Here is a 16,318-nt window from a genome sequence, read left to right on the forward strand (position 1 = left end):
CTCCCCAAATAGTTGAAATAAAGGAAAGTTATTAAAACACTGGAGTTCCTATAACCAGTGATTTTGTTAGGATGAGTTTTTCTCAGATGCATTCCATCATGGACTACAGAGGAATGACAAGAGTAGGGGGAAGAGACTGAAAAGCAGTAGTAGAAGATGCAAGGGGCTAACTATATATTGCAATTTAAAGCAAAAGAAATCTCTGCTGTTCCAAAATGCATGCACAAGTGTATATTTCTACTCTGACTTTTAATATAAATGGGAGGGGATGGTCTATGAGAGGTGATATCAGATAAGAAGTGGCTGATAGAAAAAGTTGAGGAACTGAGGAACCCTAGTGCATACATGTGGCCTTATGATCACCATTAATCATAAGCAGCCTTATGATTACCACTAATGGATATCTGTTCTAAATTTTACTGAATCATTTTGAACATATTTCATGGCAAACACCTTAAATCACTGAAAAAGTATCAGAAAAGAGTCATCTGCTGACCACCTTGACTCTGCAACAATAGTCTGGAAAGCAGTTTGAGACATATCGGTTCAAACAGTCCCTCTGTTGGGATTCGTGCAGTGAAGTTGTTATTCTCAGATACGTAAATAAGGGAGACAGGAGAATTCAGATAACATTCTTGTTTTCATGGGACAACTGGATTTTTAAACCATTCATAGCATTAGGCTCTCAGCTGCCCTTTGATTTAGTTCAGAAAATGAAAACATGCTAATCCTAAAATCGTATTTTGAGTTTTAGATTGGGTTTGCACTGCTTCTGTTTTTCATCATTTTGTGCCCGCTCTGTTCTTTGTTCCACATGACTCCTCTACTCCTCTCTCCTGTCTTCCCTTCAGTTCTTTCTTCTTTCAAGGTCCTAATTGTTTTTTTCTGTGACACCCAAGTAACTTCTCTGATCCTAATTCTACTGTGCTTCAGAGGCCAAAGCTCTTACACCAGTCCTCAGCAAAGCTCATTCTGAATCTTGAGGTGGCATCCCCAACATGTAAAGCCCCAGATTTGCAGCATTTTTTGAGTTCCCTACCTGTTGGGCATTCAGCAGAAGTCACTTCCTCTATCAGGCTGTGCTGCTGGACAGGGCTAGTTCCCCAGCTGCCCTCACCCCTGTCCTGTTCAAAGTGAAACAGGGAGCCCTGCTCACACAAACTGGTAGAGCAGCAGGACAGTAACCCCAAGCAGCAGGGCTTGGGAGCCCTTCCGCTGGCACAGCTGAACTTGGAAATGGGCGTCTGATCACAGCTAAAGACCAACTCTCACATCCAGAATTAACCTCCGGCAGGCAGGCATGCCATGCCACGAAGGAATGAGAAAAACCACTTCCTTAGTCAGATGGATGGTTTCTATTTTTGCCTTATAAAATATTCATTCACATGTTGCTTTTTAGATGAACGGAAATCCAGTGTTAGAACAGCGTGGAATGACCTTCCCCCCTTTCCCTTTGTCCTCAGGGTGCATCGATCCTCAGAATGCTTCGAGACTGGATTACACCAGGCCTCTTCCAGAAAGGCTGTCAGGTAAGGGTGGCACCAAAACACGCCAGAAATGCAGCCCATCCTCACGTGACAGTAGCAAAGCCATTGTTCAAAAAGTGAGTATCAGAGATCCTGGTATTAGTAGCAAAAGTATTTAATGCATTTCAGTACTGAGTGGACACCATCAAGGGGAAGAAGTTCCATGCTCCCACAGAAGCAGGAATGTGAACTGCGTTAAGATTTGATAGCCTGCCAGTGAGGACCTAAATTCATGACAGCTTTTAGTGGAGAAACTTCCTCCACCCCACTGTTATCCTGTTGTCAGCTAGGATCCCCTCATTCAGCTGTAAATCATGTCTGTAGGTTCATATGGCCACAGTTCTCCAACCCACCCAAGCCTGCTATGCAGGGACATTCTTACAGGCATAAGCTCATCCATGCCCTAATACAGCGGCACCCAGCCCTAGAGAGCTGAGGTAATAGGAAGTAGAAAAGGGAGATATTGCACAGTTCATAGTCCTTTCTCATGGAGGAAAAAATGTGTTGCTATAAAATTATGGAAAGAAAAAAATGGGAGAAAGGAGGTCTCCCAGAAAGAGGAAGGTTATCTGCCCTTTCCTCTCAACTGACATCTGTCATCTGAAGAGTTACAGTGCAGGTTTACCACATTTGTTCTTACCTCCCTCCCTCCTGGAGAGCACATTTATGGGCTGCTACAAGACAGTTGTATTTTCCTTTATTTTTCCTTTCATATATTCAATCAGGACAGTTCCACAAGATAGGAAAATACAGCCACCTTGCCCACAAGAGACTAATACTTCCTCTCTACTCAGAGCCTTCAAGAACATTAAAGTAGGTAGCTGTGGCTAACAGTGAAACAAACAGCACCATCTACTGACTAAACATCACCAGGATCCAGATAACAGGGTAGGAAAGCACTCGTTAAGCAGCCAGGTAAGACACAGGACAGGAATAGTGTTTAGGACGTGCAAACACTTAGCTGAATACCATTATTCCTTGTAGTAGTTATTTTGAGCACAACTTAGAGGTGACTAGACTTTCCTATTTCGACTCTGAGTCCACAGCTAGTGAAATCTCCTGAAATATCTTCTTCCTTCTAAACAGCCTCTTACATCAGACAGAAATTTGCAACAGGGTATGCTGGTGTCCATTCAAACAAAATACAAAGAACTCTTCAAGTACAAATTTATTTTTTACTAACAAGTCACACTGGAAAATGCTGACTTTTAGTGTTACAGGATGCATTGGAAAGCAAAGGAATTTCATCAGCTGAATATTGATCCGTTTAACCTCCTACTCACAATACTACTGCCCATGGATAGATACTCTGGACAGCTGATCTGTACTCTCTGTATCTCTGTACAACCGAATACGTGTATTGTTTTCATAGGCAAAGAAGAAAGATCTGGTAGTATTTTCACAGTCTCCTACCTCTCTCTAGGCATATTTGAAGAAACACCATTTCCAGAATGCCAAGACACAACAATTTTGGGAAGCTCTGGAAGCGGTATGTTTTGCAGCAACCCAAAGCCTTGCTAATAAATGTTTCATATCTCACCCACTGATTTCAGTTTCCCAAATTTTTTATATTCTGTAGCTCTTCTGTCAATGAGAGTTCACAAGCTAGGCAGCCTCCCAGTATATTCCAACACATCTTATTTCTAGCAAATATATTTTTTTTCCTCATTTTTTGGCATAAGACTGTGGGAGTGGAATAAGAAACAAGAAAGGAGGCCTTGCTAACAAACAGCCTGCTACTGAAACTTTCCCCCCCACAACTCAAACTCATTTCATGGGTGAAAACACCCCTCATTCACCACACACATGCACCCCATACTCTCCCTTATCTCTAACCAGATTCAGCTGTTTGAAAGCTTTCAACAATATCCATTCCCAAGTAATTTTGGTGCTTGTCTCCATCTCTAGTTTCTGAGTCCCAGCTGCATCATTCTCTGTGCCACCATTTTCTGATCTTTCCTTTTCCTTGAGGCTGGGCTGTTTCTTTCCATCTATCTCATTAACCCCAAAAGCCCACATGCATACAGTTCTCCCCCTGATGATATTTCCTTTCCTTCCACCACCGTGGACACTCACACAGCCCAGGTTGCACTTCTGTGTCTCCTTTCAAGTCCCCATCTTCTCCTTGGTCCCCGACTTCTTCCTGCTCAGCAGGACTTCTTCCTGCCCTCTGGTGCTCTTCATCTTCCCATCACCTACTTCATCTGAAGAAGGAAACAGTGACCCTAGCTCCCTTCCCTCACAAGTGGCATCCTGGGGAGGCAGTGGCAGCCCTCTCCAGCTCCAGTCTCTAGGAGAGAAGTTCACGGTCCACAGAATGGATCAAATTTTACATTAGTGCAGCTGCTGGTGGTTAATACTGGCTCCTCCTTCCCACTCAGAACAGGGCATGATGCAAGGAGACTTCTGGCTTTGCGAAATCTCTTTATGTCCTTTCTGTCCTGTTTGGTTATTTCCTCAGAAAAAATGGAGACATCTTAGAGCATGCGAGGGACCTCAAAGGTTCCTCAGTATGTCCTGTCCATGTTACTGGCCAGTGTCCTGCCCACATACTTCTCATTTCCTCTGTCCGTGTTCAAGTTTCCAGCTCATTCCTTCTTTCAACAACAGGTACCATAAAAGGATTTAATGGAGTATTTTTTGTACTGAACCTGCTCTTTCCTCTGCCCCTTTCTGCTCTTTTTCCTCTCAGTATCAGAGATATTTATTTTTTTCCTCTTTGGACTGAATTTGCTTTTTCACTGCAACCTTCTCCCATCATTCATAGGCAAGTAATAAACCTGTGAAGGAAGTCATGGACACATGGACTAGGCAGATGGGCTACCCTGTTTTGGAGATGGGAAGTAATTCAGTATTCACACAGAAACGTTTTCTCTTGGATCCCAATGCAAATGCTTCTCATCCTCCTTCTGATCTTGGGTAAGTTCCTGTTGGAAATGTCTATCCAAAACAGGTAGAAATACGGTACAGATGCTCTCCTCAACCAACATACATGTAGGCAGTGTTATACCCATTTGTGCTAAACTTACTCTCAGCATTTGTTTTTAAATAAAAGACAGCAGGAAGTTACATACAAATATTTCAAATTTAGGACAGCATCAGCCCTTTGTCTCAGGGTTACTTTCTCAAAGACAGCAGAGTAAAATTGGACAAGGTCTCTCAGAAAATCTTATTTCCACACACAGACAGCTCAGATGATTGCAAGTCATCTGTTGAACAACTGCAGATTATAGTCTGCCAGACTAAGGAGAACTGAGACACAATTGTCTCTGTCCAGAAATCAGATACCTTGATCCAGGTATTTTATACCACAATAGTTTATTCCTTTTCCTATATGGTATAGGATCTATAATACGTCACAGGGTCTTCACATACAATACAGGGTCTTCTCTACATGTCTTAAAAACATGAGTTACTGTGAAATAGCTAGTTATGTATAAATTACATTAATCCTCATCAAGAGCTATTTTTTTCCTATTTAATTCAGGATGATATTGCTTAATTTTACCCATCTAAAAGATAGTTATCTAGTCAAAGTTAGCTGTCGTGGGCTCTTACGTGGCCAGACAGCCAGCTGCAGACATTCATCTACCCTATTCAAGACAGTTGGGATACTGTATAGGAGCATATTTGTTAAGTAACAGATGACTAACCTGAGGGGAGATGAATCCTACCTGTGGGTTCCTGGAGCTGGACAGAAAAAAAATGGCTTGGCTCGACTGCACCATGAAATTAACCAGCTGAGTAACTGTTCAGAGCTGGCATTGTGTATGTTCTTAGCCAGCCCCAATTTTGAGGCAATACAACTTTGCTAGCATTTCAGTGAAAGATTCAAATAAACCTATATTAGGAAGGTTTCATTCCTTGAACTAGCCCAGTCAACTAAGCCAGTAAAACTTGCCTGTATGAACCAGAACTAAATGTACCTAAATGCAATTTTCCATTAGCTTCTACTAGTTATTTTAATACAAAGAGCAAGAACAAGCAGAAAATGAAGAAACAGTTGTGGCCACTTTATTTCATTCCAATTAAAAAGAAAACAATGGAGCAATGAGAAGGCCCATGGTATTGGCAGTTTTGGATAGGTATAAAAAGACTTGGGATGAGATAATTACCCATGTATTTGCAACATTGTATTTCTCCCAACATAAGCAGAAAAGTTTGCAGGCTTTTGAAGCAACTCTAGCTGAAAACTACAGCGCTGGCCACCTGAAGACTGGTGTTACAGACTATTCAGGAAAAAACACTTCTTTGTGTTAAAAATTTTGACTTATTGCACTATGGTCTGAGGTAGCAGACTCAGGAATCCTACATTTGCTTGGCTTCAACACTTACAGTACATTGCCATTTGTGATTTTTTGAGTAGAAATCCCAGCACTGTTCCTACCTTAACCTGTCAAGAAGCTGAACTATGCATTGCCCCTGCTATTCCCAAAGTGAGAGGAGAATTTGTTTCTGAATATGTAGGTTTTATAAATGACTTAAAAATAAAATGCAGTAATATATATTATAATGCTGATATTATCTATCCTTACTCCCTTGCCTAAAAGTCAATCCACTGAAAATCAATACCTCCTCCTTCCACCCTCACAGATGAGGATGAGGAAGCTCCTGAAGAGATCCTACCCTAGACAGGACTGGCCTATTTCATGTCCAGGTGCAGGGTTTTGATTTAAGCAGTAAAAACTCCAGGCCTTGTGTAATGTTTTATTCTCTGAACCCTGCAGGGGTAGTCTCCTGAGCTACCTTCTTTTTTCAAGCTTGTTTGGCTTGAAAGAGTCCTCTACTGCATGCTGGCACTCAAAAGAAATGGAAGTCCTAAAACTTGTGCTCTTAAAATAGTGCTGCTGGGCAAATATGTAGCTACAGCATAGCATGTCAGGAACACGTCCTCAATATTGCACAGTTAACAGGACACAGCTATTGTATCTTATGCTCAGGAAAAGTATTTATGTATGTAATCTCAGGAACATATAAAGAAAACTAAATAAAATCCCTCTCATTAAATGTATTTACAAAACCAGTTTTTTTAAAAAAAAAATATTTTATGGGCTTTCTCTTGGGAAAACACAATACTGGGGCCAAACAATAACCTCTCTAAATTCCATGGCAGTAAGCTCCATAAGAGAACTAGTGAAATCTAGAAGTGTAAAAATCTGTTAAGATATTTTTGTTTAGAAGATACAAAACAATAGCTGATCTTTCTTTCTGGAGGCAGCAGGAGATACCATAGTCTTCATTTTGGTATTTGTTGGAAGTTAATGACCATTCACTTAATCCAGGGTTGTAAAGATGACTCAGGTTTTCCTGTAGCGCTGGTCACCAGGGGGTTTAAGATGGAAGAAAAATCTCCTGGGATGGACTGTAATATGTTAACATGGAACAGCAGTTACTGTTCAAAAGGGCTTAATAATTTTAGCAGCCCTATGCAGGTGGCTGTGCAGGTACACTCACGGCATGCTCTGCCATCCTACTTCCCTGACTGCCTGGTCATGGTCTTGGTCAGGCTGTGCCGTGGCTCCCTTCCAGCCCAAATGTCTCAGCTTCATCCTGGGCATGCCCCAGACTGAGAAGCCTGCACTTACTCACTGAAGGTATTCAAGGAATTGAAGAGCAAGAGGTAAGGTCACATTTCGCTCATTGTCTTGGAGAAGGAAAACAGGCTGGAAAAGGCAAGAGGTCCTACTGACTGTATCACAGTGGTTGCTTAAGCTCTTTCAGTTTTCCCATCTGTGAAAAAGGTTTCATAATACTTAACCACTTATTTCAAGTCAGTGTTGCAAAGATTAACTGGTGTCTGCACAAAGCCCTAGACACATCAACATTAATGCTGACACCAACTATCCACATACAATCATCTTTTACTAAATTAATTGCTTTATACCCTGCTAGATTATTATCTGACATGACATGAAAATACTGCTTAGCAGGGCTGCATGTTCCAGAGCTGTGGTAATGAGCTACACAGTATAGCACAATGGAAATTCATTCAAGTGATCTCTCTCTGATTATGGGTAATTATCACCCTCTCCAGCATATGGAGTCACCAAGAGGTGAAGATTGCATTCAGATGGACATGGCCCTACCAGTTCCATTGATTTTCAAAAAAAAACCCCAAACAACCAGATAAATTGTGCAGCTTTCAGACTTAACTTTAGACACATAATTAACACAGTACCATATTAACTTGACTAATATGTCAACATCGGACACTGGACAAAATCTTACTCCACTCCATTGCTCAGTCCACCAGATGCACTTTGAGACTATTGATAAGTACAAAGTATTAACACAAGCTACTGCTATTCCCCATCTCTAGAGCATAAACATGCTCAGACACTTCATGGTTTTTATTTTGCTTGTCAGGGAATATAACTGCCTCAATCATACCACACCAATATCTAACATTTTGTTGCCTGAATAGACTATCATAGCACAGAAACATCTTTACAACATAAACATCAGCTATTGGTAGAATACTGTGTTTTGTTACAAGGGATATTTGGTAAATGTATACGTACATAAGCACACAGGTGGCTTCATAAAACAAGATGGAAGCATTAAACCAAATAAAAAGATATACTGGAGTTTTATTTTTAGCATTTTATTTCAAATGTCATTTGATTCTCTTTCCCTTTAAATAATTTCAGTTACAAATGGAATATACCAGTGAAATGGAGACTTGGGAGTTCAACAAATTATACTCTCTACAACGCATCAGATTCTGCAGGTAAACTTCTGTTCTCTTTTAAGAATAATGAATGGATAAAGCTTTTCAATGTCCTTAACAAGAAATAAAATACAGAATTAACTTTCATGCTTTTCAGTTTTCAGATCCGGGAACCAGCACACAGTTTGGTTGTGCTGAAGTTAGTAGTAATTTCTGCAATAAGATGATTACTTCCCCTATACACACATTATGTCAATTTAGGCCCAATTCAGTAAAGTGCTTAAGCTTGTGTTTAAATCCAGTCCTATTCAAGGAAGCATCTAAGCATCCTCTTAATTATTATATACTTAAAATCAATGGGACTTAGATATGCCATTCGTCGAGTCTAAGAAAAGAGGTGAAGTGGGAGGCTTATGAACACATCTGTGGCATGGTAAACTGGCAATCTGAGTTCAGTTGAAGAAAAAGAGCTACATATGATTAAACATGTTTTCTAATGCTGATTTCAGGAATGAGGAAATAACTACATGGGTATTTTTGATGATTGTTCTATTATGCAGTCAAATCTGAATTTTTCATTCTACAACTCTAGTGGCCAAAAATGGGGAAAAAATGGGGGTAAAAAAAGAGAAAAAAATTACTGACTTTCTGAGTTTTTAAATTTCATCACATGTTGGAATTTCAGAGATATCACAAACAGCCCTTCTCTTCTTGTAGTTGTTTGAATGTTACCTATTTAAAATGAAATTCGTCTTTTGTTGTGCTTTTTTTTTACCTGGTTGCTTTTAGTACCCATATAAAAGCAAACAAAAAAGTCTTGTGTCATGATACAAATCAGAGATTAACACAAAGAAATTTTCCTTCTCTAACTTCCACATGACATTACGGTGGGCTGCAAGGGGCTATTAACTTGACAAAGCCTGCAAAGGCATGATTAGGTGCTTACTTGACATCCGTAAAAATCTTGGCTAGCAGGGCAAACGGCAACTGTAGGGAAAAAAATGCCTTTTGAAATACCTTGTGTGGGTCATCCAAACAGAAAAGAGCTTTTAACTCGAGCCACCCTCAAACCACAGATTGAAGACCACTGCTTTCAATGGGCAACAGAAAAACTTCCATAACTAGCAGCACCAACTGGACCAGGCCAAGCTTCTGAGAAAGGGACATTTTTCAAGGATTCATTTTAAATGGGAAACTCCTTAAACATGAGTGCTTGAGTAAAGTCACAGCCTATTTTGTAATTCCTTTGTCTACTGCTACAAAAATTGAATCAGAGAAGAGTACAGGGAAGAAAACCCTTAAAAAGTTAGTTGAAATAAACTGAAAAATGAAACAAATGGAGGATAAAATATGAGAACTTTAAAACTAATAGTTTAAACTCATGAGGGTGAGAAACCTTTTAAAAGAGATATTTGCAATAACTGTTCCTTTGCAATTTTTTACTTTTTACAGTGACATGAATTTTCACCATCCTCACCCCAATCACAATGATCTCCATTTTAAATTTAACAAACTAGTTGGCCCAAGTAATTACCACAATTCAGTATTCTAAGACAAGTGCTGGCATTTGCTGAAGTCCATAATAACTCATCTTTACTCACAGCCATTTAAAAAAAAAAAAATTAAGGTTTGGATATTATTTTGATATTCATTAAAACCAAGTATTACTTTTGGAGTCGAGGAATCTCCAGTGAGTTCTGTGTCATAAGATGCACAAAATGATCACTGTTTGTTTGTTTTGCAGGAGTTAGAATACCACCGTCTACTAATAATTTTGTGAATGTTAATCCAGACCACATTGGATTCTATCGGGTGAATTATGATAGTCAAAACTGGGCCAGGTTAAGCACCCTTCTGGTCAGAAACCACACAGTGAGTGTCATAACATTAAGCTGTCTGGTGGGTCTCTTACAGAGGTCTGTAGAGGCTGCTTTTTCTGCAAATAATCTATATATTCTTGATCAATCTTTTCCTCTTTTCACTCAGAATTTTTCAGCTGCTGACCGTGCAGGGATTTTGGATGATGCCTTTTCTTTAGCAAGGTAAACTAATTCCCTGCAGAGATTTTGACACAAGTTTTTCACTTTCCATTGCCTATTAATTAGAATTAACTCAACTCAGGTGGTTGAAAGAAAATTTCTGAATTTGTTATGTCTTGATTGTTTATTGGCTTATGTTGTCCTCCAAAAGGGGCAAATTCAAGCATGCATTGGCAACTTGCAGTAGCAATGCAGTCAAGAGAAATGCTCCCTCTAGTTCAGTGGCCAAAAAAAAGAGGGCTTTAATTGCACAGGTCTTAGAAAGGGGTGTTTTTGTCATGTAAGTAACAATAATAGAAGCACTCCAGAAGTTAGGTGTCCAGAAAATCAGAGGCATGCCTACAATGCATAGCATGGCATTAGGAAGTTACCACCTCAGCTATCTTGTTTAGAAACTTGCTTGGAAACTTCTAGCTCTTGTAGCCATCCATGCTGACACAGATAAACTTTAGGTGACCTTCTGTGACAGCCTGTAAGTCTGAATGTCCTTGGCCTTTCAGGATGTCTCCAGAGGTAGCAATTCCTGTTTGTGTGACAGGAGTCAATGTAGTCAGTTGAGGGCTACCCAGTTCTGGGCACACTGGGCTGTTGCACAATGTGAGCAGCTTCCTCATGGCAGTGAGAGCTCCTGCAGTTAGGCATTGATTGACAGTGATCCTCAGTGGTCTCTTTGGAAAACACCTCCCAGGTTACATTCCAGACTATTTTCCCCCTCCCAAAATTTATTATTTCATACCTTCTAAAGTAAATAATGTTCTAATATCTTTAAAGAAGCAAGTTCTTCAAATTCATTAAAATAACAGAAGTTTTTTTTCCCCTTCCACAGACCTGGACTCGTGAATTACACTATTCCCCTGGAGCTCACAAAATACCTAACAAATGAAATAGACTATTTACCTTGGCATAGAGTTATATCATCTGTAACTTACCTTGCAAACATGCTTGAAGATGATACAAATCTCTATCCCCAGTTTCAGGTAACGAAGCAAAAAAACATTCCTGCATGGGACCACTGGATCTGACAGTTCAGGATCAGCAACAATAGCAAACAGCAATAATATTGAAGTTCATGTGATTTTCAGTGTTGCTGAGCTATCAGTATTTACTTTTTGTTACTGTACTCTTAAAAAAAGTGCTGAAAACTGCTTAGTACTGATCTCCGAATTACCTGGATTCTCAATTCAGGACTATGCACTTGGAGGAAAGAAATTATGCCTAATTATTCTTATAATCCATCACCATAAGTCACAGAAAAGACATTTGTTAGTCAAGACTGTCCTGCATCCAGTAAAGAAGTATGTATAGGGCAGCAAAATCTCTGACACCTGTCCTCAGCACAAAGGATGGCTATACCTCCATGTGGCAGTGAGCAGGTTTGTTAGTTGACCTAACATGCTGAACATGATTTAATGGTCACTAAAATAAGTATGTCATGAACTCAGCATTATCTCTGGAAAACAGTTGTGGCAGTGTGTCCTTGCTGTACTCCAACCTTCATTTGGGAGCACAGACAAGGCTGGAGAGAAGGAGGTTGCCTTTGTCCTATCTGCACATCAGTATTGCAAGCATTCAGACTTAGCATGCTGTGGTGATCTGGAAAGATTGTGCGTGTGCATATTTGTGTTACTTTTTGTCTAAGAGATGCTAATTCTGGGAAAAATGAAGGAGAACACAAATATATTATTATTTAAAGAAATCTACACAAGTAACCAACCCCCTTTTTCTACCTCAGGAATATTTTCGCTACCTGGTAAAACCTATTGTGGATCAACTGCACTGGAATGATTCCGGAGGCCATTTGGAGAGGTGCACAATCTTTTTTTTTTCCTTCTCATATTATTGATGGATTCAAAGAATGCTAATCAGTAGGAAAATATCTCTCTCTCCCTCTCTTTTAAAGGCTTCTTCGTGAGTCTGTTCTAGGCTTTGCCTGCAGTATGGGTGACATAGAATCTTTGAACAATGCTTCTCAACTATTCAACCAATGGCTACAAGGCGAAATGTGAGTCCCCACAGCTTTCATGGCTGGTGAAGAACACAGCATGTGACTTGGTCACAGATCTCAAGCAGGAAAGGGGGAAGAATATTCAAGTGCTGTTTCTTTATTTTAGTATTCCTGCAAATCTCCGACTCCTGGTATATCGCTATGGAATGCAGAACTCGGGCAATGAGACATCGTGGAATTACATGTTCAAGAAATACCAAGAAACTTCATTAGCACAAGAAAAAGAAAAGCTGCTCTATGGCCTGGCATCAGTGAAGAACATCACCCTTTTGGACAGGTGATTTAAACACACAAAGATTTTTCTTTCCCTACAGAAGCAACTGGTCACCGTTTGCTCATTCCCCTCTCCTCTCTCCTGTGCTGTCATTTTTGTCAGATTACCGCATGAGGAATGCAACACATTTTCAAGACCAGTTATCTAACACCCCCCTCTGAGATTGTATTATAGTAGAAAAAAAGTCCTGCTCCTTTAGTGGGAAGATATTGAACACGTGGTAGTTTTTGCACACAGTCAATAGCCTTCAGCTCTTCCAACAGTGCCTTCACCCTGTGTAATTTTAGCTGCCTAATAGTTAAGTGTCAGGAGAAAATTAGTCTTCTATGTTTCCTCTATAATCAGTGAACGGAGGCACTATCTCCAGAGCCCTGTTAATCCCAGACCAGGAAAGGGACTTAAATCAATGGGAAGCATTGCTTTTGGGTGTTGCCAGTCACCCTCCATGGGCTACAGAGGGAGTTTGCTTAGACTAGATGTCTACCTTCTAAGTAGCCAAAATTAGGCAAACAACCTTGAGCAATTGTTACTAACAGTCCCATGAAGGCATCCATGTGAAGTCCCAATGCTCCTTGAAGTGCTGTGCAGAGGTACTTGAGCTAGAACCACAAATGATGTATTCATGCCACCATGGCAGTGATGGGGAGTCTGGACACTGCCCCAGGCTGGTCCAGCTGTCAGACTGGGCAAGCATCTCCCCAGGCTGCCACTCTGCATAGACACACCAGCTCCTTTAAGTTTATCTGGTAACTTTGCATGCAGTTGTATCATGTAGCAGAGATGCAGACAAACATCTTCACCAGGGGCATTCACCACTTTGTTGGAGCCCTATCTAAATATCATAAGATGGAGCAGTGTCCGCCTGGAAGAGTTCCAAGTTTAAACAAGATGAAACAAGGAAGTATAGGAGGTTCAGGAAGAGTAAATTAGTTAATTAAAATAGTAGTAGGAGGCAGCTGTATTCCTAAATTCTTGTGACCACAACAGCCATAATCTAAAGCCATTCAATAACTAATTGCTGACATGATTAAGACATGAATTAATTAGCTGGATCAGCCTATATTTGCAGAAAATAAAAAATCCCCCCTAAAGGAGGGAGAACTTATCTCTTAGTTTACTATTAAAATAACAAGGAAGGGGAAAAGAGAAAATAGATTGAGAAAATTGTCCCTTACATATAAGGAAAAAGAAGACAATCCTTAATCTCAGCATACAACAGCTTAAGGGTGTTCTGCAGCTGCTGCTGTGAAGCCATGACCATGCTACTCATCTCCCTGCAAACGTGCATGCTGAGGGATCCCTCCACTCTGTCAGTCAAAACCATTTTTGCTGTAACTGGAAGTGTAACTGCAGCACTTGCAGGCATACTATGCCCAAATGAATTTTAATTTTGTGTGGATAAGAGTTTCAGAACAAACAGTACAGATTTCAGTGTGAGCAAGCCACCTGCACGTGTACTCGTGGTCCCTGTAAGATCTTTATAGCTTGGACTACTACTTTTTTGGCGCTTGGCTACCCAAACAGGCTGGCCTACTGACTGATCCAATCTTGTTTTCACTACTTGATTAAAATATAGGAATAATATGGGGTTATTGTATTTCATAGAATCGTGAATTCTATCATTCTATAATAGGGGTTGGGCTATTTTCAAGTAACTTAGAGACATAAACCCTACTCACTTTCTAAAGAGATGTCTAACTGCTTAGATTTCTTTCAATATAATTATCTCGACACAGTTATCAACAGATACTTATGTTTTAGACCAGTGTACTTCACCTTTAAAATGCTGTAGACAAAAATAATATTCCTGCTTGGAAATGGGCTGTAGACTGTGGTGGCAAATACTTGAGAAATATAGATATTAGCATTGCATTATTTCTCATCATCATCAGTTAAGTCTACACCAAAAGTATTAACTTATTATTTGCTTTCCATGGTCTTTCATGAAAGGCTCTCATTGATTCTTATGGCATTTCCCTTAGGTATCTGAAATATATTTACAACACCAGCCTCATCAAAAGCCAAGACGTGTTCACGGTCCTGAGATACATCTCGTATAACACCTATGGGAAAACAATGGCCTGGGACTGGATACGACTTAACTGGCAGTACTTAGTTGACAGGTATGCTAATGAACTCATTGGAAACTTTAGGTTTACATCCATCTGTATATCTTGTTATATGCCATACTTTTCTATATTTTCACTATACAGCTATAGTCACTGGCCTTTGCATAATGAAAACTGAAAGCGTATTCAGCACAACTATATCCATCTGCTGTGAAAAAGTACTTTGCTGCTAACTTGAAAACCATTCTTTCCCTAAATAATCACTACCAATAAATGGTGATTTAAAAGTATAGAAAGTTCTACCAAGGCCACAGAAATCTTGTTATTGCATGGAAATTAGTCAGTCATGTCTCCACTCTTTCTATTGATTTCATAACAAGAAGACAGTGTATAGAATTTTTTTTTAATTCCTTCTAGTGGTAATAGCAAGCAGAACACATACAGATGAGCAGGGCAAGTAATAGCAAACTTTTAGCTTTGCTCCTCCCTATTTGAGTGACACCTCTCTCCTTCCTTCTCCTTCCTAAGCGCTTGTTGAGGGCACAGAAGCAAAGCACACCTGCAAGCCTAGAGCTGTGAACTGGACAGCATTTGTATTGCTGAGCAGCAATACACCTAATTTCCAGCATGAGACAATAAGTCATTAATTACAAAAAAAAAAAATCCCCCAGAAGAGATCACTGCATTAGTAAATATATCTGAGAACAGCACAGATATTGTATAGGAGTACTATTTTTCAAGTATTTCCAAAAATGCTGAAATCTGAGTGCATCTGTTATATTGTAGCACAGTTAGAAGTTTAATCTTCAGATAATTACTTGTGCCTTTTCTTTTTTAATGGTTTTGCATGAAACATCATTTATTAAATTGTTTTTCTAGATTCACTATCAATGACAGAAGCCTTGGTCGAATAATAACTATTACCCAAAACTTCAACACTGAGCTCCAGCTTTGGCAGGTATGGTGACAGCACTTCTTTTGTTTTTAAGTCAATATGTTTAACAGTCTACTGGCCAGGAAACTTGACTTTTTATCCTCTAAATGTGTAAAGCAGTATGAGTTACTGTAAAACTCCCCCAGTGCAACTAGCCTGAGCTTAAATCTCCCAGTCAAAACTGTCCTTGACCAGGTCCCTGTGAAAAGCCACTTGCCCAACAGCAGTGTTATTTGCTTCACATCAATTCTTTTTGTCTCTCTTTTCCAGATGGAAAATTTCTTTGAGAAATATCCTAATGCTGGGGCAGGAGAATTGCCCAGGAGTCAGTCAATTGAGCAGGTGAAGAACAACATTGAATGGCTAAAAGTAAACAAGGAGGAAATACGAATGTGGCTAAAAGCACAGCAAGGCCCTTGAAGTCTTACTTTGTTAAAAATACCAGGCACTCATTCTGGACACTCAGATCCTCAGAGATATTTAGCGATGTGGATTTCTCACCCAGGTCCCTTGGAGGACCAAGGCCTAATATTTTTTCTACAAACACTCAGGAGACCACTGCCAGAGCAATGTTTGTATAATTGTTGATCCCAGATCCTGCCAGCACTTTTGTGCAGGAATAGCTTTATATTTTGAGAGATGAATTTGCCTGAACAAACAGGACAAATGTTTAAAGTTACTCAAGGCAGAAGTGATGGCAGAACTGGGGTCCTCGCTGATCAAGTTGGTCTCACTCCTTCCGCATACCACTCTGAAAAGCTACTTCTTGGTTCGCACAGAAGTCTGTCTACTACACTCAGG

General features: G+C 39.9%; 1 protein-coding gene across 1 annotated transcript in view; it reads left to right on the forward strand.

The window, feature by feature from the left end:
* The window catches only part of ENPEP (glutamyl aminopeptidase), a 36,524-nt gene extending 20,587 nt beyond the window's left edge, over window positions 1-15,937 (forward strand). Inside the window, exons 8-20 of the mRNA XM_075499288.1 lie at window positions 1,464-1,529; window positions 2,950-3,015; window positions 4,294-4,445; window positions 8,177-8,256; window positions 9,941-10,068; window positions 10,183-10,238; window positions 11,062-11,212; window positions 11,968-12,041; window positions 12,136-12,237; window positions 12,347-12,517; window positions 14,497-14,637; window positions 15,463-15,541; window positions 15,788-15,937. Coding sequence (XP_075355403.1) covers window positions 1,464-1,529; window positions 2,950-3,015; window positions 4,294-4,445; window positions 8,177-8,256; window positions 9,941-10,068; window positions 10,183-10,238; window positions 11,062-11,212; window positions 11,968-12,041; window positions 12,136-12,237; window positions 12,347-12,517; window positions 14,497-14,637; window positions 15,463-15,541; window positions 15,788-15,937 — 1,416 coding nt within the window. The remainder of the gene's footprint in view (window positions 1-1,463; window positions 1,530-2,949; window positions 3,016-4,293; window positions 4,446-8,176; window positions 8,257-9,940; window positions 10,069-10,182; window positions 10,239-11,061; window positions 11,213-11,967; window positions 12,042-12,135; window positions 12,238-12,346; window positions 12,518-14,496; window positions 14,638-15,462; window positions 15,542-15,787) is intronic.
* Window positions 15,938-16,318: the final 381 nt, after the last annotated feature.

This window comes from Mycteria americana, chromosome 4 (genome assembly GCF_035582795.1).
Source record: "Mycteria americana isolate JAX WOST 10 ecotype Jacksonville Zoo and Gardens chromosome 4, USCA_MyAme_1.0, whole genome shotgun sequence".
Classification (NCBI taxonomy): Eukaryota; Metazoa; Chordata; class Aves; order Ciconiiformes; family Ciconiidae; genus Mycteria; species Mycteria americana.